The following is a 25,651-nucleotide window of genomic DNA, read 5'->3' on the forward strand; positions in this document are numbered from 1 at the left end:
TAAATGGTTGTAGTGTTGATTTATTGTTATTGGTATTATTTCTTGGATTTATTATTACTCCAAGTCAGGTCATTACACTTTTTAATCCAAGAAAATGATTTTAGTTGTGATTCACAATTTTGATAAAACAGTTTTTTCCGGGTAATTTCTGAATATTCAGCAGGTGAATTCATGGTAGTACAAAGTAGTCATGTTGTGTATGCATGTATGCATGTATTCCCCCCCAAAAATGTGTAATGGTGTCTGAAAAGATTTACCGAGACACATTTCAGAAGCTATATAATCTTAGTTTCACTCCAGCAGTGAAATTAGCACTTCTTGGTAATTTGTGACATCATTATCGGTACTTAATTAAGTGACAAATGTGGGTACTTTTGGCGGCTTTGGTGATTCGTGAAAACTGATGTTGCTGCATTTAAAACTGAGACCTAAATTACTTTTTTTTCTTCTGTAAAGCCGAATATTCTCAGTGGGAACTTTGTGTTCATACGCAAACAATATGAACAGCGTCAACACAGAAGCCAAGGACATGACTTTAATGTAAATGGAAATACTTTATTTCACTATTACACAATAACAAGCTTGGAAATCAAATTTACAAAAAAGAGAAATGGAACAAAATGCTACAAAGCACCACATAATATAGACGACTCATAAAAGTGGCAACAGAACCTTATTCTAACTGCCTTTACTCTACCTAAGGTATCATCATCGTTAAGAATTTAGAAATCAGCAAAAATGTTTGGACATCAAGCACAGTCATGCCAGTAATAGTAATATCTTACAGATTCATGTAGCAATGGTTTGAAGGAGGAAACGGTGATCCTTGGAGGTTCACTCTAAGTGGTGGGACAGAACAAAGAGAGTGGTTTTGCGGAAGCCGTAGTCCATCACCGGTTTGGTATGACATAGGTTTGCATTTGGTATAAAGGAGTTGAGGGAGCAGGCGCGCGTCGCAGAGAGTTTCGCAGAACAATTTTGATGCTTAACGTGCACGAGGTGCCAGGTGGGTGGGGTTTACTGTAAAGACGGTATAACGTGAGCTATAAACTGTATGTAGTCTGAGGAGAAAGTACCTGAAGGGTAAATTTGTACAACCGTCCGTGTTCGACGTTGTATGAACTATCGTCCTGATAAATAACCTCCATTCATCCGGATCTGCAGCCCAAAGCCAATCCTGACAACGCAAACAAACACTGTTTGAGCCACGCCTGTGAGAGGGACAGTGAGGAGACACAGGGGTGGTGTTACTTTTTCTTTTTTTTTCCTTTTTTTTTTACATGGAGAACGCTGTACAGGTGCCTTCAGATCTGCCGGGACTAAAGGCACATGGGGTCCACTGAGCAACAGATGTGTCCATTCTGAAAGGCGAGAAGAAAGAGGAGACAAAGAGACACAAGTGGATTAGTGTCACACTTTAACCTCGGGCAAACGCTCTTTGAAACACGGCAGATAATATTTGCGGCTGGCGTCGGGGGGGCTGCAGCATACAGACTGAGTTTGGCATTTACAGTTCCTCTGGGTGTCATTTCACCACCAACTGATCCAAAGCAACGTTTTTTTTTTTTTTTTTACTGAGAATACAAATGTGAATGGTCACCGAGTCATTCTGCTTTAAAGTTGGGGGACTGATAAACTCCCTAGATTATTAAAGGTTGGCGGAGGAGTGGATGGTGACATCTTCAGTCGGGTAAATCCGCCACTGAATGTCAGTACAGAACGTTTCAAAAAGAAGAGATGCGCGTCCGAGCCAACAAATACGAACCTGTTAGGAAAGATAGCACAAATAAAGACATTGAATATTTTAGTGGAAGTCCACCGAGAATGACGTCTATCTTTTGTCTGGGATGTGGCAGGGAGAGAATATTTTATACGAGAAACTCAGGCAAGGGAGTCGGTCTTAGGGGATTAATCCTGCAGCTGATGCAAACAATTTACTCTCACGGTGGGTAATGAAGAGGATATTGCCTGCATAGGTTACTCTCCCTGAGACTGCTCGGAAGCAACAACAAAAACAAAACTTCTCCACCTGATTTACTCGAGCAAATTAGAGGAGTTTTCCCCAAGTTTCCCTCGATGCTGCTCTACACGTTGGAGGAACTGCAGGTGCATACGTGGGCTGTGTTTTACACAGAGCGGAGGAGCGAGCTGGGACCGAGGCAGAGGACCAGGAGACCAGAGGCCCACAGATGTTCTCTCAGTGCAGGTTTTCTGTTTGGCCCGACTTCTCCAATAATTCCTCTTTGGGTGCACACGGGAACGCTCCTGGCGAATAGGCTCATTCTAATGTAGCATATGTACTGGACACAGGAGTCTTGTCATCGCCCAGCGGTTGCTAAGCAACATGCAAGTTGCTGCCTTTTGACCAGGAAGCAGCCCGATTCGCAACCCCCTGAAATGGAAACTTGTATTTCTTACTCTCTTTTCAGTCGTTTGGGTTAGTTACTTCATGAATAGCTGTTCCTACTCATTAGGCAGCGCTATAGGAAAGTTATAGTCAGAGCACAGTCACACTTCAGGAGCATAAAGAAGCCAGCAAGTCGTGATGCCAACATCTAAATATGCTCCTCTCCTTTACTGACCACGCGCACGTCTGCAGTCTTCTTCACGTGAGGACATGCTCCTTGTGAACTAACCCGCTTGGAGATGCAGCTGGTTCCAGAACAAGACCACAGGCACGGGGCTTGTTTTCTCACAGGAATGCACGCAGTGAGAACTCTGCCCTACTGTAATATTTTGAGGCATTTAAAGCCTCCTGGAGATTATAGGAATAAAGCAATCTTATGAGTCTATTACTTGCAACAGCATGCAACATGAGAATCATGAACGGGAGGACTGAATCAAGCTTGATAGCAGGATGTCAGCTCCCACTGAATCGGAGGTGACAACCGTCAATAAGCAAGAATAACGTCTTCCTGTAGGTGCAGCTGCCGGTGCCGACAGGAGAGAAGCAAATGAAAGCTCACCGAGAATCAAACGGTTGCTCTTGTGCCAGTTCCAGTACATGCAAGGTAAGGCGTGTCCATACAAACCTAAAAAGCATCGGTGTGGCGTAGCGCTGCTACAGCATATATGGAGCTCAGAAGTTTCAAATAGAAAACTCACTTTGAGAGAGAAAGTTCAGAGCAGACGAACTTAATCATCACGTGGATATCAATTATGAGGTTAAGTGTGTGTTTTCCAAACTCTCCTGTCTGCATGGGGTCAAACTGAAGAATCATTGCTTTGATGCGGCGAAGGAGATCAAGCACACACTACAGATCTCACTTGACATGATTAAAAAACTCCAAGTGAAGCCGGAGCGCCGTTGACCACTTCAATGAGGGGATGTGGCAGCATTTTATAGAAAGACAAATGGTTTGTTTTCTTTGGATGTGTACCATCCTTCTTTTTCATCATCTCATGTATAATGAGCTAAGCAGCAAATGGCTTCACGTTTGTCTATATTTATTTAAGTAGCATCGATTGTATAGATAAGATCAAACGAGAACATAGGCATATGTTCCTTAATATCAAAGAAATGCTTTCACATAACAAAGATTACTTGTAAACTGATTAAAAAATAAACACTTTAGAAATCTGTTTCCTAATTATCTCAAACGAAGACACTTAAAAGGAAAAAAACAAAAATCAAATGGACCATCTTCTCTTATTAGTTATTCTCTCTGCTCTCCATTGTGCTCTTGTAAAAAAATAAATAAAAAATAAACAAAAAATTGCAGCTGTCTCCTTCTAGTGTCTGAGAATCAGATTTTCTCTCTCCCTGCATATATCTTGGTTTACTTAACAGCTCCGGTGTTCCCTCCGCTGATTCACTTCTCCATTTGTGACCCGCTCAATATCTGCTCTTAGGAACCGGGTGACCCTTGTTTTCTAAAGGTTCGTGTTCACGCAGGCCCAACTACACCAACATCTCCTGACATGGGTAATAAATACTGCAGCGCGGTGTTTGAAGATACTCAAATTGCCTGTCGCGGGGGCCAAAGGCCGGACCGCCGCGTACTCTATTTTCCCTGAGAAAAGTACAAAGGGTTCTCACTTTCCACACCATTTTCCTCTGGTGTCTCGTCTGCGGCTGAACTGGATGAACTGTAATCTGCTGTTTGGATGCTCCTGGCGAGGCCGGCGGCTTACCTTGCACTGGCACAGGGTGCACTCTGTGCCATGCTTGATCCAGGAGGAGCCGCTGAAGCGTGAGATGTTGTGCTCGTCCGTGCACGTCTTGGTGATGTCGTTGCGGATGGTGTCTGCTTGGCAGGGGTCGGTGACACAGCGGGGACAGCACTCGCCCTCGGGCACCACCGTAAACTCGCAGTCCACGGGCGGGCAGGGCAGAGGCCAGCAGTCCACCTGCCCCTGCTGTGAAGACAGTGAGAGGGAATTTGAGGTGGAGAGACAGATTGACAGAAGAAAATTGGTGGGGGTGGGGGGGAGACAAACCCTCAAAACTGACTCTGCAAAGGCATGATCGCATTATTTCCTGTGCTTAAACAAGTATTCGTGCAAATAAACATATTTTTCCTGACGTTGTGTATTTGTATGCTAGAGGGACCGTCTCCATTTGATAAAAAAAAAAAAGTACTTAAGGTACCAAGAAAATATAGATGAGCAGAGCAATCTTCTCCCAAAGTCAGCAGTTCTTCTTTACACTGCAGAGGTAAACGCTCCAGCTTTTTAATTGACCTGTTCTGGTCTTTCTGTTGTTCCTATATTAATCTCACAGCAAACTTTCAGCGCGGAAAGTCTTATTGGATTTTCCCCGCTGCCACAATCCATTGGCCTCACAAACAGACATTTTGACCATCTTTGCAAATAGGCCTCTTAAATGTATGCTCCATCATTCTGGCCTGACCCACTTCTGCTTACACTGTCATCCATGAGCGTTTGTGCCGCACACCTTATTGGGAAGTGAAATATGACTCCTTACTCTATACGTATGAACACAGCAGCAGATACAACACACACACACCCACCCACACACAAACACAAACACACACACACACACAAAGCTACAAGAGGCTTGACACTAGAGTCCCACCGGGGATATTTAATATCACTGAAAAACGCCCGGCTCAGCATTTTTGGAAATGTTGGAGTAAATTAGGCTGGCTATAAAGCACAGACACACACAGTGCTAATGCCCGGTCTCTGCCTCTGTGCAGTGTGTAAACATTTAGAGTGGGAAATACCCCCCCCCCCCCCACTCCGGGGTAGCACTCTTTGCCTGCAGCCAGAGTGGAGGGATTGACTGTAGCTTCAGGTGTCTGCTCCACACTGCGATATGGGACGCTATCATCTCTGGCTGCTTATGCAGATGCGGCCTATGATCACAAAGGAGGAACAGATTTGGTACACAATAAGCTTTCATTTGGCTTTTGTGCAGAACAATGTAGCAGAAATAAAGCTTTATCGGAGACTGAAGTTGAAGGTGGTTTTTGATGTCTTTGTGATGTTAGAAGGTTATTACTTTGAAAAGGCTTCCCTTTGAGGATTTACAGTATCTACATGGATCTCATCTCCTTCACATACATGTAAGATTTCACGATACAGCTGCATACTGTATATGTGAATGATTTTTACACGAGCTCTCAGGAGATCAAATCTGCTAACATTTATCTTTGCATTGAAATTAGCCAGCAATTTTCACATTCCTCCTTTTTATTCACTTGCACGTGCGGTTACAGAAATCAGCTCATTTGATATTCTGGTGATTTAACAAGATAAGGAATGGCAGGAGGCCCGTGCGTCTGCACGGTCTGCAAAGGCCAGAGTCTTGATTTCAAATGATTGCGCGGTTTTTGTAGAAAAGGAGTCGCATCCCAGTCTCGGGAGGATGTTTTTGGCCCATCTGCCTGCTGTCACTGTGTATTTTCAGGCCCCTGCTGAGTCCTGGACGGCCACGGCTCTGCTAAGTGTAGCAGCGTTCAAGGTTCATTTCACGTCCCTGTCACGCTATAGCGGGGCCCCCTGTACAGTGGCGCAAGAGCAGCCTTCTCTTTCGCCCTTTCAAGTGGCGCTCGTGGTAACACATGCTGGTGGGCTTTTGCTTTGCTTTGTGCGTCTGTTCACTTTTAACTAAGTGTGCCTCGTGTGGGTGTGTGGACATATGCTGGGCATGCAGTGCCTCAGTAATACCCGCAATTGTGAACATGTGTATACGACGTGCATACCAATGTTTACACCTTATATGTGTGTATTCATGTGGGTGTGTGCACTCTGTTGTTGTGACAGACATGCCTGCATTGTCAAAATGTGTTTTTACGTCCGCTTGTGTCAACATATATAAGTGCCTACAGTGAGCACAGCCGCGGCGAGAGTGAAGCCGAGCGAACCCATTTTCAGCCGACTGCGCTTCCCCGCTGCCTCTCAGCTGAGCAGTGATTTTCAAGCCCTTCTATAATGGCTCGCTGTAAGAAATCCAAAACGTAGCCTCGAGGTCCGGGCACCGGGACAGCATTACAATAGCGGGTGAGGAGGGAGGGGGAGAAATGACATTGCTGTTGCTTCTCAGACCATAAATCTGTCAGACTGGAGCCAACTTACAGTATCTTAGCGCCAAGTATGGCTGATCTTTAAAAGCTACAAATAGCGGCTAAAAGGCAGAAAAAGGGGGTTTGAAAAGTGCTTGTCTGAGATCCCCGGTGATGATGATTTGTGAGTCATTCAACAGAACAAGTGACACCAGGGTGTGTGTGTGTGTGTTACAGCATGCCAGAGTGCGGGTAAGACAAGTCAGTAGGGTTGGAACGTAAAGCATGTCATTTGCATTTAATATGCATACGGATGTGTTGGGAGGAATGGCTTTCACAGGTGGAAAGATTTACCGCTCTGTCATGTTTATTGGTAAACACTTGGAAAATGCCTCTCCGTTGCCTGGAACAGAGGCGCTGCGTAAACCCTTAAAAAGGTCAGCGCAGGCAGAAGATGGGAACGCAAAGGAAATTGTGCGTATGTCTCATGACGGCGCGCTCGGGTTCTGAACACAGTGGTATTTTGTTTAGTATGAGGAATAGCGTTGCATGTTTAGAGGGCGCTTCAAACTACCGGACACACACATGTGTGTGCTCATCAATCAACACGAGCACACTCTGCGCACAACTCACTGACACACCCTCCGAGCTATAGATACACACGTCTTCCTCTCTTCAACCTTGAAAGTATCCTTCAATAAAACATGTAATTCTATCAGAGCGAACAGTACAGACACTTCTTTGAATTCTTTAAAATCTCAGTAATCACCCACTCTTTTCTTTTTTTCCTTTTGCACACGATGAAAACTAATCTTTATTTTCTCCTCTCGGCAACCTTCCCATTCACCTCCTAATCACTCCTCTCTTGCCACAAAAAAAAAAATATATATATATATAAATAAATTCTCCTTGACTTTCTTTATAGAGCGCATCTCTCATTGATGGGCATTTCCATGGAGACGGGAGTATTTGTTATATTTTCTATGTGTGGGCACTGCGGCACAGCGTTAATGCTGTGCTTCGCTATCAACCCGGATGGCTCGGAGCGAATTCCTCCACCTTCACTCACCAGGCACTGACACTGCTGGCAGTTCTCCACCCAGGTGTCCCCGCTGCCGTAGGTGAGCAGGCCGTTCTGGTGCAGGCACTGGCTGCTCAGTCGCGGGTCACACTCGGGGCAGCAGAACAGATCGGCGTTGGGGTTGTCGCAGTCGCACACCATCCTGCGGCACATCACTTGGCCGGCCTGGGAACCAACAAGCACAAAGCCATTTCTTTTGATGGGATCATTAAACATATATGTTGATAGTAAATAAAGGTAATGACGGCTCGTTGGAAGCAGTGTTTTACGGTTATTCAATTGGCGCTTCAGAGAAGACCCAGCAGACTGAAATAAATTTGATGAACGCTGACGCGGGAGCTGTTCTTCTCGAGTTCCTGTTCATCAGCGTGGTGTGTGAAGAAGTGCTACTCGGCTGCCTCGTTGTCCCGGTGATTTAAGGGGGCCTCCCAACTGCTGCGGGCCTCAATTCAACTCATTACCTTTGTCAAGATGCCGCTACCTCTTCAAGGAGTCGGAGCCATAAAGAAAATAAAGGTGGTGGTGTTTATTGCAGAGACAGTGGAATAACATGGAGACATGTCAATTAATGGCTCTTTTTTGTGCAAAAAAAAGTGTCATCTATTAAATTGAAATACTGTGAGGTTGATTCACAAGTGCAGGTTCAGCTAAATGGGGTTTTCAATGACGAGAACCACAAAATTTTATTTCTGGGTGTCAAAGTAGAAAGAATTAACAGGAAACCACACATCAACCCAAAGGCTCAGGTTGGTTTGTATTGGATGAGGCGGCCATACATATCACGGAGCATCTCAATATCAAATAAAGCGACGCGATCTTTATTGTGCACTCATATTACCATATTTAGATCGCGGTGCCTGGAGTCATAGTAAAATGTAATTGCCTCCACAAACCATTCAACAGAAAAGAGCAATAAGAATGATGCAAAAAGTTGGAGACCTAAATCACACCAACACACCTTTTTTTTTTAAAGTCAAAATTAATCAAATTCATGGATATGTTACAAACAAGACAAACAGTGTTTGATTCCAAAAATTGTGTTTCAGTTTGTCTTTTTAAATTAAATTAAATTGAAAACAGAAGCAAAATTAACATAAGAACGAGAGGAGATTTCATTTTGTACAACACGTCAGTGAAAAAGATTATTTGTGAGATTTCTTGTTTTTACTTTCTCTCATGTTTGTATGTTTCACAGGATCCACATACTTGTTTATATTTGAAATGAATAAATGTCATTGATTCATCCAAAATGAAGTATAAAACAATTGTTCTTGTTGTGTGGCTTAAATTGGGGAATTTCATCTCAAGATTGGAAAACTTTTTGAATAACTTCAGTGTAATTAATTTGTTTCTGACCTTTTTCTTTTTCTTTTTTTTTTTGGAACAAACTACGAACGGATTCTTGACAAAGAAAGTTTCACGTTTACTGAGAATAAAATGATGTGTAGTTACAGCCCGCAGACACATCCTGCACTAAACCGCAGGTAATGAGAGGAAGCAGCTCTTCATGGATTCCTTCCTTAATTAGGATAATTGTATCATGAACCTGTAAGACGTCTTTATAATTTCATTCATGGCGTTATTTGTTACACTTACATATATTCACCGCTTCTATATATTTATGCCATCTTCATATATTTCTTTCTCCTGCATAATTAATTGATCATTTTTCAGGCTATAAGCTTCAACGTTTGACACCTTTTGTTTTAACTGCTGCTTCAATCATTCATTAGATGTATTGAAGGTTTATACGAAAAAGGAAACTTGATTATAAATCATTAAAACCTGTATGCACTACAAATTGTCCCAAACAGTAACAACGGCGAATGGATGAGAAAAGCCCCTAATCAAACGCACAGGTGGAGGTGAAAGACTCCAAACATTTTGCTTTCAAAGCAAGTTTATAAAACAGAATATTTGCATAGTGTTTTGACCTCAGCCTGGGCACATCCCAGTCTTTGTCTTGTCTGCTGTGTTTGACCTTGATTCAGCCCTTCGGTGAGCTGCGGCCCGCCATCTCATATCCAGCTGAGTCCAGTCACCTTCATAACAATAACATGTTTACTCCTCTGGCTCCCTGAAATGCTCGATACAACTAATTTTGACAGGCAGCTTTTCAATCTCGCAAATCAATTAATATGACTCATTTAATTAGGGAGCCATTTCTGCCCTGGTCCTTTGTAATCAAATGAATAATTTGCTGCTTGATCATTCACTACCGACACTAATCCACTATAATCACCTTCCACTTCTGCCAGACACTTGGCATTAGTTTGAGTGAAACAGTGAAATGTAAAGTATGGCTGCTCTGTGACCTGATAATCATGAAGGGAAAATGCGTTGAGGGATGACAGAATGGGTTTTCCGGACCAACCGTTCCCAGATGCCTTGTCCCTTTGGTTTTGGCAATCAATCAAAACAACACCATTAAAATGCTGAATCAATCTGACAGACTCCTAAAAAGTGACCACGTATCATTCTTATCATTGTACCAACATATTTAGGATGGGTTGTCAGGGTGGGCACCATGCACACCATGCACACGCTCAAGTTTATTCTCATATGTCAACATTTGGAGTCACTCCAACTAAAAGTATAGACATGAGACCTTAATAAACGAACCGTCAACCACATGTCACTGCGTCACAATCATCCATCTCGCTCGCTTTCTTCAGTCATTTTTATTATTTCTATTAAGATCCCATAACCAGACGGATGAAGCCGAAAAGTTAGATTCCTATCCCAGTGTTTCATTTTTCAGTGTTTGAGGAATACTGGGAGGTCTTTTACCATAATCCCGCTGAGCCCTCTTCGTCTGTTTTTAGAAGACATTAGAGGAGAATTTGCATGATCAACTGTTTTGCAACAAACTCTTCTAATAGATTTAGTCGCAAAGCCAAAGACCACAGCATGCCGGCTTTCGGCCCCACGAAAAACACAATTATACCGCAATTATATGTATGACAATTGATTGTTAACTAAACTTCTGAAATCATCCCAGCCCTCATTTATGAACGCCAAGCTACTAGCGAAGCAGTTTCCCATTTACATATTCGTATTAAGACACAGCAGCATTAGGATTTTTGGGGGGGATTTATGTTTCTGGCAACTTGAGGACCATTAAATCTAATTTTCTTCAACTTCTCCATAAAAAATATTGTGTAATATCCCGCTTGTCTTTTCAGATGCTGAACGCTTCGCTTCATTCCGTCAGTTGTGAATTTTCTTGTGGGTTTGTTGCTACACGTGCACTACACAAACCCATCTGACCCATTGGTAATATGAAATATTGATTAGCGCAGCTTTATAAACATGCAGTTACACTATCTGCTTAATTATTTACCATGACTGAGTGCACACTACAATTTGCATTTTTTATTTCTTGTTTTTTTTTTCTGGAGAGGAGATTGGCACATCAAAGTAACAAACTATTTGATCCGACCCATTGCTGGAAATTCGATTTCAAACTAAGCAAGTCTATTAGTGCTAACATGATGAAAAACAACAAATTCTGAATCGATTACAAAAATAAAAACATTGTTTACTGCACTTTTGTGCTGGAACATTTCCAGTGACTGGTAAAGAGGAGCGAGTCTGGTGACAGGACAAAAAAAAGAAAGAAAAAAAGAGCCATCTGATGTGGCGGGGACGGCGTCATTCTCAGGGAAGAGCAGGTTTCTACTTGTTTTATTTAGACACTTGGAAAGTAGGAGGAGAACAAACAAAACCCGGAAAAATCACTCCTACACCAGCTGGATGCACACACTGTTACCAAAAAAGAAAAGAAAAAGAGAGGGGGAGCGTCTCTACATCTTAGCCCGACTACGTGTGTGTGTCATATCTGTGTTTCTACTCGTCCATCCATCTCCGCGCTCTCATCTTCTCTCGCCACAGTTTATTACCTGGCATGAGCACACCGAGCACCGATCGCTGTCCAGCACCCAGATCTGCCCGCTGTGCTTGACCTTGTTGTCATGGATACAGTCGCCGGTGCAGTTGTGTCCGTGGGGGCACCGGCAGTCGTAGCCTCCCTCCAGGTTGAAGCACACCGTGTCGTTGGCGCAGGTGTTCCTCCCCGTCTTGCATTCATTAATGTCTGCAGGGAGCACAGAGGAGGTGGCATCATACACATGCTGCGTGACTGTAACACGGCGAATTCACGGGCAGCGGGAAAAGGGGCTGATTCAGTGTGAAGTAAATAATTAAAAAGATAGGCAGTGGCCGGTGACACTTTTGTCTTTTTCGATGACACTTTGTGTTATTTTGGACTTGAAAATGAACAGTAAAACGCAGCAATACACTACTTTTGCAATCTTGATTGAAGCATGCAGAAAGCAGCTGTAATGTAACCCAGAAACCCAGTTTTGGTCAAATTATAACTTTGCTTTGTGAGGTGCAGGCGGGTTCTATTTTTTTTTCTCCCTTTTTTGGAGGAGCTTTAATGTTCTTCCTCCTGCTTCTTGCAGCTCAAATTGACAGTCTGGATTGGGTCAACGAGCAGGTGCTATTGTTACAGGCAATGCTTCAGTGTTATTGTAGATTGAGGGTTTCCATTTTGACAGCTGACACCTCTTCTGACAGTCTGAATCAGAGACACTGCTGGAGAAATATGAACAGCCTGCAAAAAGCGGACAAAAAGTGACAGCTTTGGGGGGTAAAAACACTTATAATGATATATAAAGTCAGTTATATACACTGCTCACACAAAAGTATCACCCCAGAAGATTTTTGACAGAGATTTCAGCAAAGTTGTGCTTCATCAAAAGGCACCATTTTCAAGGTTTTGAAATTCAAATCCTCAAATCAAAGAAAGGAGCCATGAAGATCTGATGAAACTGAGATTGAAATTAAAGGCTGTAAAATGAATTCAATGAATGGCGCTTTGTGGAGCTTTATGATGCAAACAAGGTCATATTCTTGCATGGCCAAAAAGTCCTGAGCCAGATATTTCATGAAATGACTCGAATGAGCATTTGACCAGACTTTATACTGGCACCAGAATTTCACACAGTCTAAAGATGCATTACATACCTAAGAAATTCTTGATTTCTATGTTCATATGTGCTCATATGTAGCATGCCCCATATTCTCAACATGATGGAATAATGGAATAATAGGTTTATGGGAAAATGGAGAGCGATGCAAGAAAGTAAAACTGGTAGTGACTTCCATTCCTCAATGGTTTGGAACACTCCATATGACATTATGGTTATTTATCAACATTATTTTATATCTGAGAGACCACAGACAGGTTGAAGAACATATACACTGTAAAACAGTGATTTTTAAAGTGTAGGAGGATGAGCCCGACTTGATGAACAAGTCGTATGCCAACAAGTAATCATTGGATTTCCAAATGTCCTTTCACATGATGATACATCATTAAAAAAACATAACTTATCTATTGTTAGTGAGATGCTTTGATTTAAAATACATTATATGTCTTTATTTATGCCTCAAGATTGCGAGACTGTGGCTTAAAATATACATGTTACTAGGACAACAGCTCAATTCTTGACGGGAACATGTGGAGTATGCAGATAATGTAAAGGATAACATTGTCAAGCTTACCTATGAAGTATGGTACAGGTGTTGTTACTCACAACTCAGTGACGAGCAACATCCTCAAACATAGTGAAGCAGGTATAGAACCACAGTCTTTTAGAGTCTTTAAACATACGCCCAAATTATAATTTATAATTTATATAGTATATCAAGTATTGACTGAGGCTTACAGTATAAACAGTTTTACAGTAATCCTTTTAAAATGTATGTTTTTCATGGAATTAATTTATGTTATTTCAACTTTTTGGGGGTGTTTGTATGTGTTAAGTATGTTGAGTATATCATTCATCAAAGACAGCCTTGCCGTCCTTACATTGGAGGTGAAATCGACCTTTTTCAACGGATTGCTAGTGTCTGTGTGGAGGAAGTGAACCCAAGTCCCTCACCTACACACGACTCCCCGTTGGCAGAAAACAAACCGTTGTCATGGTAACCGTCCCGGCACTCACAGTGGTACCAGCCGGGCAAGTTGACACAAGTGGATTTACTATCACACTCGACAAAGCCGTCCGCACACTCATCAATATCTGGAGGAGAAAAAGAGGAGAGGAGAAAAAGAGGAGAGAGGAGAGAAGAGAAGAGAAGAGAAGAGAAGAGAAGAGAAGAGAAGAGAAGAGAAGAGCAAAATGAGATGTTTGTATAAAGTCAACATATCAAGCCGATTTTACATTTTTGCTTTTACGGCAAACAAACTATTGAGCTCTGTTCATGCCTGGTAGGCATTCTCTATATTGACTGATTCATAATAGATAAAGCAACATGTCTCACATTTGAGTGGATCTAGTCCAACGGCTTTATTGATTAAGCATGGTTTGATAACCGGACAAGGACATTTGTTTCAATAAAATACAGGAAGAGCGAATGAATTCACCATAACAAGCTTGTTCTTGGAAGACAGACATGGAGCTGATTCAGGTTTTTAGGAAGCAACAAAGTACAGATTCAGTTTTTTTGTTGTTGTTTCTTTTTCATCACAGGTCAAGAGACAAATTCCCAGGTGGCTCAGACTTTTGTTTAAACTCTGTGTGGACATATGGAGTGTGTACAACATGATGTGCAGAGCGGCTCAGGGCAGACTCAAACACAGCCTGTGGGTGGCTGTCAATACATGGAGCTGATGTTTGTTTTCACAGAGCTCCACTTAGAAATATCCTTGACTCTGCTACCTCCCTCTGCTTTCCTCTTTAATATGAGAATGAGACTACATGCTCTGACGTTCTCCTCCATGAATTTATTTCCCCCTCCTGTCACTCTCTGCTCGTCTGGTACCTCGTTTCTCTCTTTCGCTCTCTGGCTTTGCTTTTCTGCACACAACACCCAAACATTTATTACAAAAAGCGTCACTGCACACGTCAACCAGCTCATATGCAATTTTGCAACAATGAGCATAATACACTCTGAGCGAGACAGATTACTCTGATATTCCAGTGAACATTTAATTAAACTAAAGGGCCAGGCCCACATGAGAGCGGAAATAAAGCCTGTTATTACACAGTGGGGCTAAATATGTTAGGTCCAGACATGCATCATGATTAAATGTGTCTGCATAGCCGATGATGGCTTTTTTATGATTGTGCATGATGCATGATGCTCTGCTCTCATTATGAAAATGGCAGTGTGCTGTGTGTGACCTTCTCTGCGGCTGCCTGCAACAGTATCCCCCACAGAGCGACATGCAGACGGGCTCATGGTTCCCCACTGCACAGCTAGTAATGGGATTAAGATCTATTGGCTAATGAGCCCTCAGCCTTTTAATAGAATTTCTGCAGCAGATTAACCGTTGATCAAATGTCCCGCGGATTAAGGCTTTATCTATTTAAAAATCACCAGCATTTGTCTGAGTCAGCTGCAGGTTTGCTACGGGGAAAAAAAAAGAAAAAAAATTTGGTTTTAATATTGGTCAGGTTCAAACCGTTCCCACTCTCTCAGTAATGATGTGCCAGGCTATATAAAGTGAAACACATCTTACTAATTACATCAGTTTAGAGAGAGCAGCGCGCCTCATTTTCTCCCCTCAGGAGTGTATTGCTGGGTTAAAAGGACATGGCCTCAAAATCACAGGTGTACAGACACAGTATCAAAGCATGTATCTTAAAATGAATACAAACTCTTCACACTGTTGAGAACAAATATCAAATGCTCTTTCTTGCCTGAGAAATTCAGTGGGATAAAAGCAGCACGGGGAGCGTTTAAAAGGAAGGCGTGTCAAACGAGCTGGACCAGTAAAAAATTTATTAGAAATGATTTCATCTCCAATGTTTTGCCTGCAAAGAACCACGTTGTTTTTTGTTTTTTATTTAGCCTTTATGAAGTCAGGAGAACCACATTGAGTTTAATAATCTCTTTTACAGGTATGTCCTGAAGAGCTGGGGGGGGGGGGGGGGGGGGGACCCCTGATGCATGTTATTTTGGACTGTTGTACCCGGAGGAAACACACACACACACACACACACACACACACACACACACACACACACACACACACACACACACGGGGAGAACATGCAAACTCCACACAGAAAGGCCCTGTATATGAATCCATGACTTTCTTGCTGTGAGGCGGGATCCCTAACCACCTCTTGTAAAAGTATTAACATTTAACAAAACCCGTTTCCCTCCAGAATAATATTGGAAATGGATGTTGCTCTTTGATCGCGCGGTGTCTGCTGCCTTCAGCATGGATGTTTTCACCAACTCTCTGGAATGGTATGGCTTTCCTGCCAACGCGACCTCACTATTGGGAGTATCTGTCACTGCTGTTTGACTACATGCATTGCTGCCATCTGTTGTTCAGTTCTGGATTTCAGGGTTTCGTTATGACTCTCTTATCAAAAAACTGTAACTCCATTCCCCCTGGAGTTGATCTAATAACTTTATAACGAGAGAAGGGCATGGGCAGCACCATGGAAAGGTCGCCAGATCATCACAGGGCGAACACAGAAACGGCCACACATAATACGATCAATTCCATCGATATGCATCCACATCCATCCATCAACATGCAGACTACAAACCATAATTCCACAAAGACAGGACTATCTATCTATCTATCAACCTTTGCCATGTTTGCCTTCTCTGTTTTAAAATAACAAGATGCAAGTCTATTTCCAATATACTCGGCAAATCAACTGATGAATCGTCCTCTTCAGCCCAATAAGGCCGCATGAAAGCGTTCAAAGTACAAGCAGTCAGTCAGTGCTATTAATAAACAGACACTGGTGGTGAGGTAAGTCTAAAAATATGCAAATGGGTTATTTTGAGCATGTTTCATTCAGGTGTTTTAAATCTGCGGCTGTCTGGTTGTAGCAACGCAGGGTTACACCCTCAACAGAAGGTCTAGCGGTTCCTCTGTTATCCATGCAAACTTGTCAGCCGCAATTACGGCGAGACGCATCGCGGGCTGCCGTCACGTCAACTTTTATGGTGCCTCTCTGTTTTGGGACCGTGTGACTTGCTGGCGCTGCACCTCGAACCCACAAGATTGAGCGTGTGAGGTACAGCGAGGATGCGCAAGGGCTTTCGAAAGTCTCGCCTTCTCTTTTATTGTGTCGAGTAAATGATAATAGAAGATCATTGTTATTAAATTATCAACGATGACAGTCAGACAAAGGCTGCTGCCAAGAGGAGCTGTCTATACCAAATCATGGGGGTTTTGCTTTTGTTGTCATAGATGTGGATGGCACAGTATTTTCACTTGCTAAATCATTTCACCCCCCCCCCCCCCCCTCCGATCTAGCACGAGAAAATAAAAAGAGGATGGCGAACAAAATAAAATCTGGCTTTCTGTTTTTATCTCCCAGAGAGGTCAAGGCTGCAGCGCAGCAGCTATTAAAGAGTTGCCTTGCTGACTGAAAGACATGGAACATGACAAAGAAATACCTACGCAGGCAGAGAGGAAAGCAGAAGGGTGGGCCAGAGGAGGAGGATGAAAGGAAGAATGAGGACACGAAGAAGAGTCGGAAGGAGACATGGGAAGAAGGGGAGGAAGAGGAGGAGTAGGTGAAGGAGAAGAAAAGAGGGCGGATGAGACAGACTGCAGTTATCCTACTTATTATCCTGAGTGGCAGGCTGGAAACAAGGGCTCTATTAAGGCGGCTCTCGGAGGACAAAGTAAGGAACAAGCGGACGGTGTTTCCTCCGCTGCCTCCTGGGCTTGTTATGCCACTCTGCCATGAACTGCCCTTCTTCCCTTTTTTTTTTTAAATTCAACTCCTGCCTTCATCTTTCCACATGTCCCTTTTTTTTTCACTCTCTCTCTCTCTCTCTCTCTCTCTCTCTCTCTCTCTCTCTCTCTCTCTCTCTCTGCGTCTCAAAAAGCCAGGCAAAAAAAAAAAAACCAGAGGTGCTCTCATTACCACCTCTGCCAAACTCGGCAGTTTGTTCTCTCTTTGAGCAGAAAAAAGGGAGAGTTTAGAGTTGAGCTCGGCTCGCCCTCTTCTCTTCATGTCTCCCTTTTATTGTCCCTGCTACTGACAACCTCTTCACCTGGTTCTTTTCTGCCTTTTCTCAACCTGAATAGGTTACAGTCCTTTGCTTCCACCTCCTCCCGCCTCCTTCTTTGCACGATTCACGGTTGCCCCCACATGTCTTCTTTCCCTGACTGACAGAGAGCCCAAGGGGGTGGGATGCGGTTCTGCTGCGTTGCATCACTCGGTGTGAAAACCTGCCACATGTACACGTCCTATACAATATAGCCCAATTAAAAACCTTTTTTATTCATTTTTTTTTATTTCCCCAGAGGTCTACTTGGTAAGTCTCACTGGATCACGGGAAGAATTTTTCAGAAACATCTCTGGATCTCAACTCCTGCTCCCGAATTCAGACGCTATATGGGTGTAAGTGGAATTCCAAACAAGCTGAATTTGTCATGCCAGATCACGTCGCCGGTCGTGAAAGAGACCGCAGAGCCTTTAAGTCGATAATAATGTGTACAAAGCTTTTTATTGGCACACCCGCGACACAGCGATAAGGTGAGAAATGGATCGCGGATCGCCGCACCGTTATGTACAGTAAAGTGTAATTGAGTGATTGCCACTGGTCCTCGGTCTTCATTAAGGGGAAAAAAAGAGAGGGAGCTCTAATAATCAATCAATCATCATGAACCCCGAGGGCAGAGCGAGTTTCACACCGAGTTCCTGAAGATGAAACAGACACTGAAACGCAAATCCATATCTGCAAGCACTTGAGTGGGAGAGTGGATGAGTAATCAGGGTAAATTGGAAACAAGCCTCATGAACAATCGGCGACTGCGAGCGCATACAGAATGCAATAACTCTGCATGCAATCCCCCTCCAACCCCCACCCCTTCAGAAAAACTCAAATCACAACGTGTCACCTGCTTTTAGTCAAAATGTGTCAAATGTCATTTCACATGTGATGTTGTTTTCATCAGAAGTACCCAGTTCTGCGGTCTGCGGTAAAAGGCAAATGACAACTGAGCCCGCAGGAGCAACAAGACATGATAGAAATAAACAAACAAGCAGAAATCACAGTCAGAAATACTTTATTAATCCTTGGGAGATATTCTTTTTATGTAGCTCGGGACAGAATGAAAGGCGAGTTAAATAGAGTTAAAGGTTAAAAGTTAAATCTCCATATATATATATATATATATATATATATATATATATATATATATATATATATATATATATATATATATATATATAGGGTTAAGCTCAGCAGTGATGGTGTAGCATTGCAGAGTGAGATTAACAAGCAAACACAACACCCACTATTTAACAGGGAGGAGTTAAGTGTGTTATTTGGAGGCTGTATTTTTTGGAGTAGTATATAATTTTACCTAAGTGATATTCTCATTTTAAAACCATTTCCTACTGAGTACGCCCACATTTGGATTAATATTAAAACCTTTTGATCTGTATTTTTGTAGCCAAAAGAAACAGAAGCCGACAGCGAAAATGCCTGGCTTTTATCGGATTTCTTTTTCTCAATGTTCTTCAAGATGCAGCTGACAATTACTTCGAGCATGCAGGTGAATTGAATTCGATGCCCTCTACTGACAATGCCATTAGATGCAATGGAAAAGTAACTTTGAGACTTTGGGTAATCTTTGAGATGAGTACTTTGGTATCTTCCATGGTATTATGGTTGGGGCCACGTGTTTGCTGTGTATGTTCTGTTTGAAGAGAGTGAGAGCTCTTTTGCTTAATCTAACATCCTTTTTTTGTAGTAAGTGGGGCTCCGTGATGCCACAGTCGTCGGCTGGGCCCTGAACACCTGAGGCTCCCTGACTGGAGGTAGAATCAGAGGCGGGACTGTTTAAACTGCACCAGAGGCTCCGGTCTCCAGCCAGCTGAGGCCTTGGACCCCCACTCAACTCTTGACTAGAGATTAGATTCATGTGTATGATAATTTAGGCTTTTTTGTCATAAAGTACTTGTGTTATAGATAGTTTTGGGAAATTTTGTCAAGCGTTTCCAGTATAATAGTCTTAGGCCAGTTTACAGCTCGCTCTCTCTCTCTCTCTCTCTCTCTCTCTCTATATATATATATATAGACACACACAGACACACACATATACATACTGTACACATTATCAAAAAAGAAATTAGGAGGTGTTTAGAGCATTACAATCACTTGTGTTAGTGGCTCTCATCTTGTCTCATTATTTCAGTTGCGGTCTCGCTGTTGGTTTGTCCATAATATGAACTTGCTTCACTCAATCTCTCCATTACATGATGTTGGGTGTTTGAGGCTTGAGCCAAGAGGCTGTTATTATTTTCCACCATGACAGGAGGAGGAGTGTCGATAGGTTTCTATTGTCTCGGTCAAACAGATCTTCAGGTAGTATCTCCAATATGAATGCTGAACTAAATTCTCACAGTTTTCCGTATTTTATTTTGCATGTATTTCCCAAAATCTTGTCTTTGGGCAATCCCAGAATATTTGAATAACGTCATCTACTTTACCACAATTCCTCCAACACAAATCAGAGGTGTTATTACATTTTGATGTGATAATTGAGGCGTTAAAGTGGTGCATCTTCACCTTCCAGCTGAATTCCCTCGTTGGGATGTTAGTTAATTTATGACCTGAAGGTTTCCTCCCACTGCTGCCATTTGTTTCATTCAAAGTGTTTTTCCTGTTTTGCTACTCTAGGGAGGTAGCGTAGCAAATGTTTTCGTCTTAGTTTTGGGATATCTAGTTTCGGTTGTTGTTGTTGTTGGCCTTTGACACTTCCTGAATGATCACTGTTATAGTTTTTGTGTTGCATTTAAGTATCAAATAACATGTAGTTTTCTTTTGTTTGGATAGATATAATTGCAATAAAACAAAATTCGGTCTGACACAGACTGTCCCTCCGCATATTTTTACAATGTTATACTCTTGCTCTGAACTGAGGGCATAACACAGGGTGTATTTTAGATCCTGATTGTACTATTATTTGAAAACATATTTCAACAACAGCACTTTGCTTCCGAGTATAATTTAATCAATGTAACAACAGTTGAGTGTCAAACGTTCAGCGCTCTTTCCACCTCTGCAAACCTGTTCTTGGAGCTGCTTTCCTGTACGTTATACAGTATGACCACAGGTGTGTTAGCATTCTCTTTTCGAAAAGTAGATATATCTGTGCAATTATTATAGGATACAAAGAGACACTTCCAGTGATTACAAACCCACAGGTTTCCTTTCACTGTGAATGTTTTTGTTTTGTTTTTGGACACTCGAGCTCCAATGCGAAGCTATGAGAACATGACATTAATTGCTGGAATACTGATGACTACCGAAGGCTTAAATTAGCAGTTGTGAGCAATTCTCTTGTGCCTTTTCTCTCTCTCCTTAAAACAGGCAACAGGGTGTATATGCAGAGCTCACCTGTATGTGGCAGCACAGGAAAAAAAAAAAAAGAATTTAATTTTAGGTTGGCATTTAATTGTAAGCAGTGTCCTGAGCCCAGTGAGGTCCGCTGCGCTCCGACAGCTGCAGGAGCGGCCTATCCCTTGGAGATGTGTCATTTAGGTGGAAGCAGCAGGTTGCACTGGGCTGAACGACAGCTCCGGCCATTAGCAGGGCCTAATTAAGACACACTAATTAAGGGTGATGGAGTGAGTGCTTTGTAGGGCCGTGTCTAAATAAATAATGAATACATAATCATTGTGCTTAAACAAGCCGCTTGAGCTTAAACAGTCGCAGGCCCCCAGGCCTTGTGGGTAAATCTCAGAGAAAAGGAGGCAGAGCTGCAGCAATGCATCATGGGAGCTGTCAAGGGACAAGAACAAAAAAATTAATATGGTTTTAAATATTCACTACCTGGGCCTGAGTGCTGGGTGGAAAGTGCCCAGGGGAGACATCAACTATGATGAGGTTGTGGTGTTTCTTTTTTCCGCCTACATATTGTAGGCACACGGACACACACGGACACACACACGGACACACACGCCCATACTGTGTCTTTCGACAGCTTCAATTACTGTTAGCTGTTCCTCCGTCCTATGTACCTTAGCCTGTGTGCGGCTGTTTTTTTATGCACATGCCACCTGTTCCAATTTACCCATATCTGACAATATTATACTGACATCTATACTATGGCTGCTTATCTATTAATAATGTTCCCATATGTGTGAAGCTGAATCCATATTATTACAAAAATTAAATGCATTGCCATGTTTCTACCCTATGAACTGGTTTTGAAACTCCTGTAGGTTTTATTGTGAGGAGGATGAATAAAACTGGAAATGCTTGAAAACAATGACAAGGACATCTCAGATTGCTTTCTGATTGGTTGTTATGAGACAAAAATGAATCCTTGCATGATTGTCCTGTCATGTGAAAGTTTGTGAAAGACCAGACATTAGACATTCCCAAGCAGCGGTTAATTCAACAGTAATAACTGGTTTTCTCTTGTCGTTTCTGCAAACAACTGTACTTTAAATTGTGTGTTTCAGATGCTATGATGGCTAATGTGCAAAATGTTGATTATTATTTGTACAAAATGCTATGATTCCTATGTTTGACAGCATTATTATCACCATCATGTTATGCACTTGGTTTAGGCAGTCCAAGTACAATTTCACATGGATGACAAGGAAAGACTTTATAAAGACTGCATTTGGACCATCCCAACAAGATGCTTTAGTCAACATCTGAACAATCCTCACCATCTACCTGAGATCAGACTATGTGAAAGCACTGAACAGCCCTAAAAATGACGGCACTTATTGTTATTTTTTTTATACCAAAAACACATAAATATCCACACAGCTCGGAAGCGATTGACTGGAGACATATCTAAAGGAAATTGCACTGTGCTAAACCCACAAAAACACAGCAGTTGCAGAAGTGAAACATTCTTTGAAAGCACAAACACCAAGGGACAATTATCCCTTTCAGGTGTTCCTCTTCCTGCAGGTTGTTTTCATTTGGACATAAACTGGATGTAGCCTAACTTTGTCTGCTCTCCTGTCTGTCTTTCTCAAGTTTGCTCAAGTTTCGTCTGTCCGGTCTGTCATGTTGTGTAAAACTTAAACCTCCCCGGAGCTCCACATTAATGCAAATGAGGCCCGATGGTACAAATTGTTTGCCAGGACCTGTTCTGCTCTCTGTCCTTGTCAATATGCCGGCGTGACCTCAGCGCTCCCGGCTCCTTCATTTCCTGCCTTCAAGGTTTCCTCATGAACTTTCTGGACATCCTCATGTTACCTTGGATCCTTCACCTCCCCCATCTGCTCTTTCTCCTTGATTGTGACGACCCCTCTTCCATTGTTATATTGTATTTTCAATCCTTTTTGCTCAACTCTTCCTAGTCTTGTTATATCTCTCAATAGCAATCATTCAGTAGTTATACGCTGCCTAACTGTCTACACAGCCTAAACAAATGTCCCGCGTGACTGTATTTTCTGCACAAAGCAGAGAAATCTCAAGTTTGAGCAAATGCTCACTGTCTATTACATTAGTCAAACAAATAGCAAAAAAAAAAAGAAAGGCACCTCTTAATGAGAGGATCAATTCGACGTGATCACAGCTTGACAGAGTCTCTCCATCCAGTGAAACATCAATTTACGATGTAGCTCTAATGCGGGACCGCTTCGTGGTGCTCTTGAAAATAACCCTCCAGGAGTGCGCAGGAATCGCAAAATCCAGATTGCATCATTAACACTGAACATAAAAATCTTTTATCTCTATCTCCTTGTCCTTAAAGAACATTGTAGATGCTAAGCTAACTGCAGTGTGACTCAGTGGCGCTGATTAAAAGTGCTCACGAGGACTTGGGCTGCAGATGAATGGAAAGATGAAAGCGAGAGGTGTCCATCCCCAGCATCTGATCAAATGCTCCTCTCCATTGAGCAGCCCACGGTGTCCTTTGAGAAAGTAGCACGGGGCCAGCCAAGGACGGCAGGGATGGCCATTAGTTACAGAACTGACAGCACAGTGACAGAAAATTTTAACTGGTGGCCGAGCATCCTAATAAGCTTAGAGGGGCTTGAAAGCAGAAGATAATGAGGAGAAAATAAAGAAAATACAAAGAGCTACCTCCTCATTCATCTCACAAGAACAGTTCAGCAATTCAGTCAATAAGCACACATCTGAGACCTAAAAAGAGAGAGTATGTTCACAGATGTTATGTCCAATTATTTCATGCAGGCGACTGTTGGCTGGCAACAGAACTCTTTACAGTCCTGGGCCCCGATTTCTAAAAGCATCTTTATGCTGTGATGGTTATGGATCTTCTTACATCTGCAGGGTGTTTTCTAAGACGTAAAGAACTAAAGAGGCTTTGAGGATCACATATTACCAGATCGTCCTGCTGACTTATCTTAAGCAGAGTAAGCACCTTCAGATAAAACTGGACCATGATTTATTCAAAGGGCTTATGTGTGTGTTTTTTTTTTTTTAAATCTTTAATCAAATAGTCTTCTGCTTTTCTCAACACTACTCATGCTCACTGCAAGTAAAAGTGGGGCTTTATGCAAAATGAGTGATGCTCTCTAAATGCAAACTTTAAATAAATAAATAGTCCTTTAGGATATGATAAAAAAAAAATCAAACAACGAAGGAGGGGGAACTAATCTTTTGAGTTCCTTCTCCAATAAAAAACATAGAAGATTGTGGCTTTATGTCAGACGCTCATAAACTGTGCATGATCATTTCATGCCAGCTTCCACAGGTAGGATCCTGTTTATTATTGATGTAAAGCAACTCGGACAGATCACTTTAAGATAATCCATACAGCCCCCCCCCCCCCCCCCCCACCGCCACCCCCACCCCCACACAGGGCTGCGGGGCAACACAACTCTCATGGATGTTTTGTCTCACAGCAAGTATTTATGGTTGGATGCTCCGTATACTAATCTTCTTAAAGGTTAATGGCTGTTAAGATCCATAAGCAACAAAATGCACAACTCTCCTCATGTTGTAAAAGCCTGTAAGGCTTTTAATTCATAATCTGGTAGATTTTTTTTATACTCGGAGAGCAACCGTTGCTACATGCATTATGTTGCATTGAATTTAGTTCATCACCAACAATTAGTTTTCCCCTGAATCTATTTCTTTTTGTAATGATTCCTTTTTAAAGAGTAAAAGGGGAAAAAAACCAAACCATGTTGGGAAAAGGCATCCACCTGACCCCACACTTTAGAACCACTGGACTGCATGGACTCGTGTGCAAATGTTTGTCTTGATATTATTTGTCAGCTGAAGTTAATCAAATCAAATAATGTTAAAGCAGGATTTTTGTTCCTACATCCTTTTCCTCTTCCTTTATTCTGACGTGTGAGTCACTCATGTTTCATAAATGTACATGTACAATGAGTATCAGTTTCAGAGCAATTTGCAGCAGATTTATTGATACATGCATACACCCTCTAATGTCTTATTGAAAAAGCTGCAAGCTGGAACCTCTAGCACACGACTTTAAGGCACTCAGCACTTACACAATGTACTCAGGGATTGGCCATTCTTTGTCATCTTTCAAATATTTATATTTTGTATACATTTTGAATATGTTGCCTCCATGTCCAAGTTTTATGTTCCCTCACAGCCTCGGAGAAGACACTGAGTATAAATGTTTTGCTTTTAAAGGCTGTTTTCTAAAAAGCATGTTAAAAATAACGGGCATTCACATAAAGGCTTTTAGAAAAGCACGTCTATAAATCCAGGCTGATTTATACAGAGAAACAAGGCCAAACATATTTGGCTTGGTCTGTGGACAGCCTTGCTACTCTGCACTTTAATGATGTTATGAAGAGTAAGGTTGCTTGCAACATTAAACAAAATGGAAAAAAAAAAAGAAAAAGACTGTCAAGAAGTAAGAGCTCATTCGTTTTTCAATAACATACAACTATTGTATCACATCAGATGACTCCAGTGATCGAAATACAAAAAAGAAAAGTGAATAAATAATGCACAATAAGACAAACTATGACCTTCAGACTCTTTCAAGTGAGGTTAAGAGTCTAACTTGTGCCTTTATGCAGAATTATAAAGAAATAGAAAAACATTACGTCTGACTGAGAAAGATCTGAGAGAACATTTTTATTCCTGACTTCTCTCAGCCAAGGAAGACAACAGA

The 25,651-nt window shown here is 42.0% G+C and overlaps 1 protein-coding gene across 2 annotated transcripts in view; it reads right to left on the minus strand.

Moving 5' to 3' along the window:
* Positions 1-521: 521 nt before the first annotated feature.
* nell2a (neural EGFL like 2a) overlaps positions 522-25,651 on the minus strand; it is a 92,903-nt gene continuing 67,773 nt past the window's right edge. The window contains exons 16-20 of one of the 2 annotated variants that reach the window (XM_080474611.1): positions 13,503-13,643; positions 11,454-11,647; positions 7,540-7,716; positions 4,135-4,359; positions 522-1,361 (exon numbers count right to left, since the gene is read on the minus strand). In XM_080474611.1, coding sequence (XP_080330737.1) covers positions 1,320-1,361; positions 4,135-4,359; positions 7,540-7,716; positions 11,454-11,647; positions 13,503-13,643 — 779 coding nt within the window. In that variant the 3' untranslated portion in view covers positions 522-1,319. The remainder of the gene's footprint in view (positions 1,362-4,134; positions 4,360-7,539; positions 7,717-11,453; positions 11,648-13,502; positions 13,644-25,651) is intronic. The other variant, XM_080474612.1, reaches the window with a different exon arrangement.

The sequence above is a fragment of the Lipophrys pholis genome, assembly GCF_963383615.2.
Source record: "Lipophrys pholis genome assembly, chromosome: 11".
Classification (NCBI taxonomy): Eukaryota; Metazoa; Chordata; class Actinopteri; order Blenniiformes; family Blenniidae; genus Lipophrys; species Lipophrys pholis.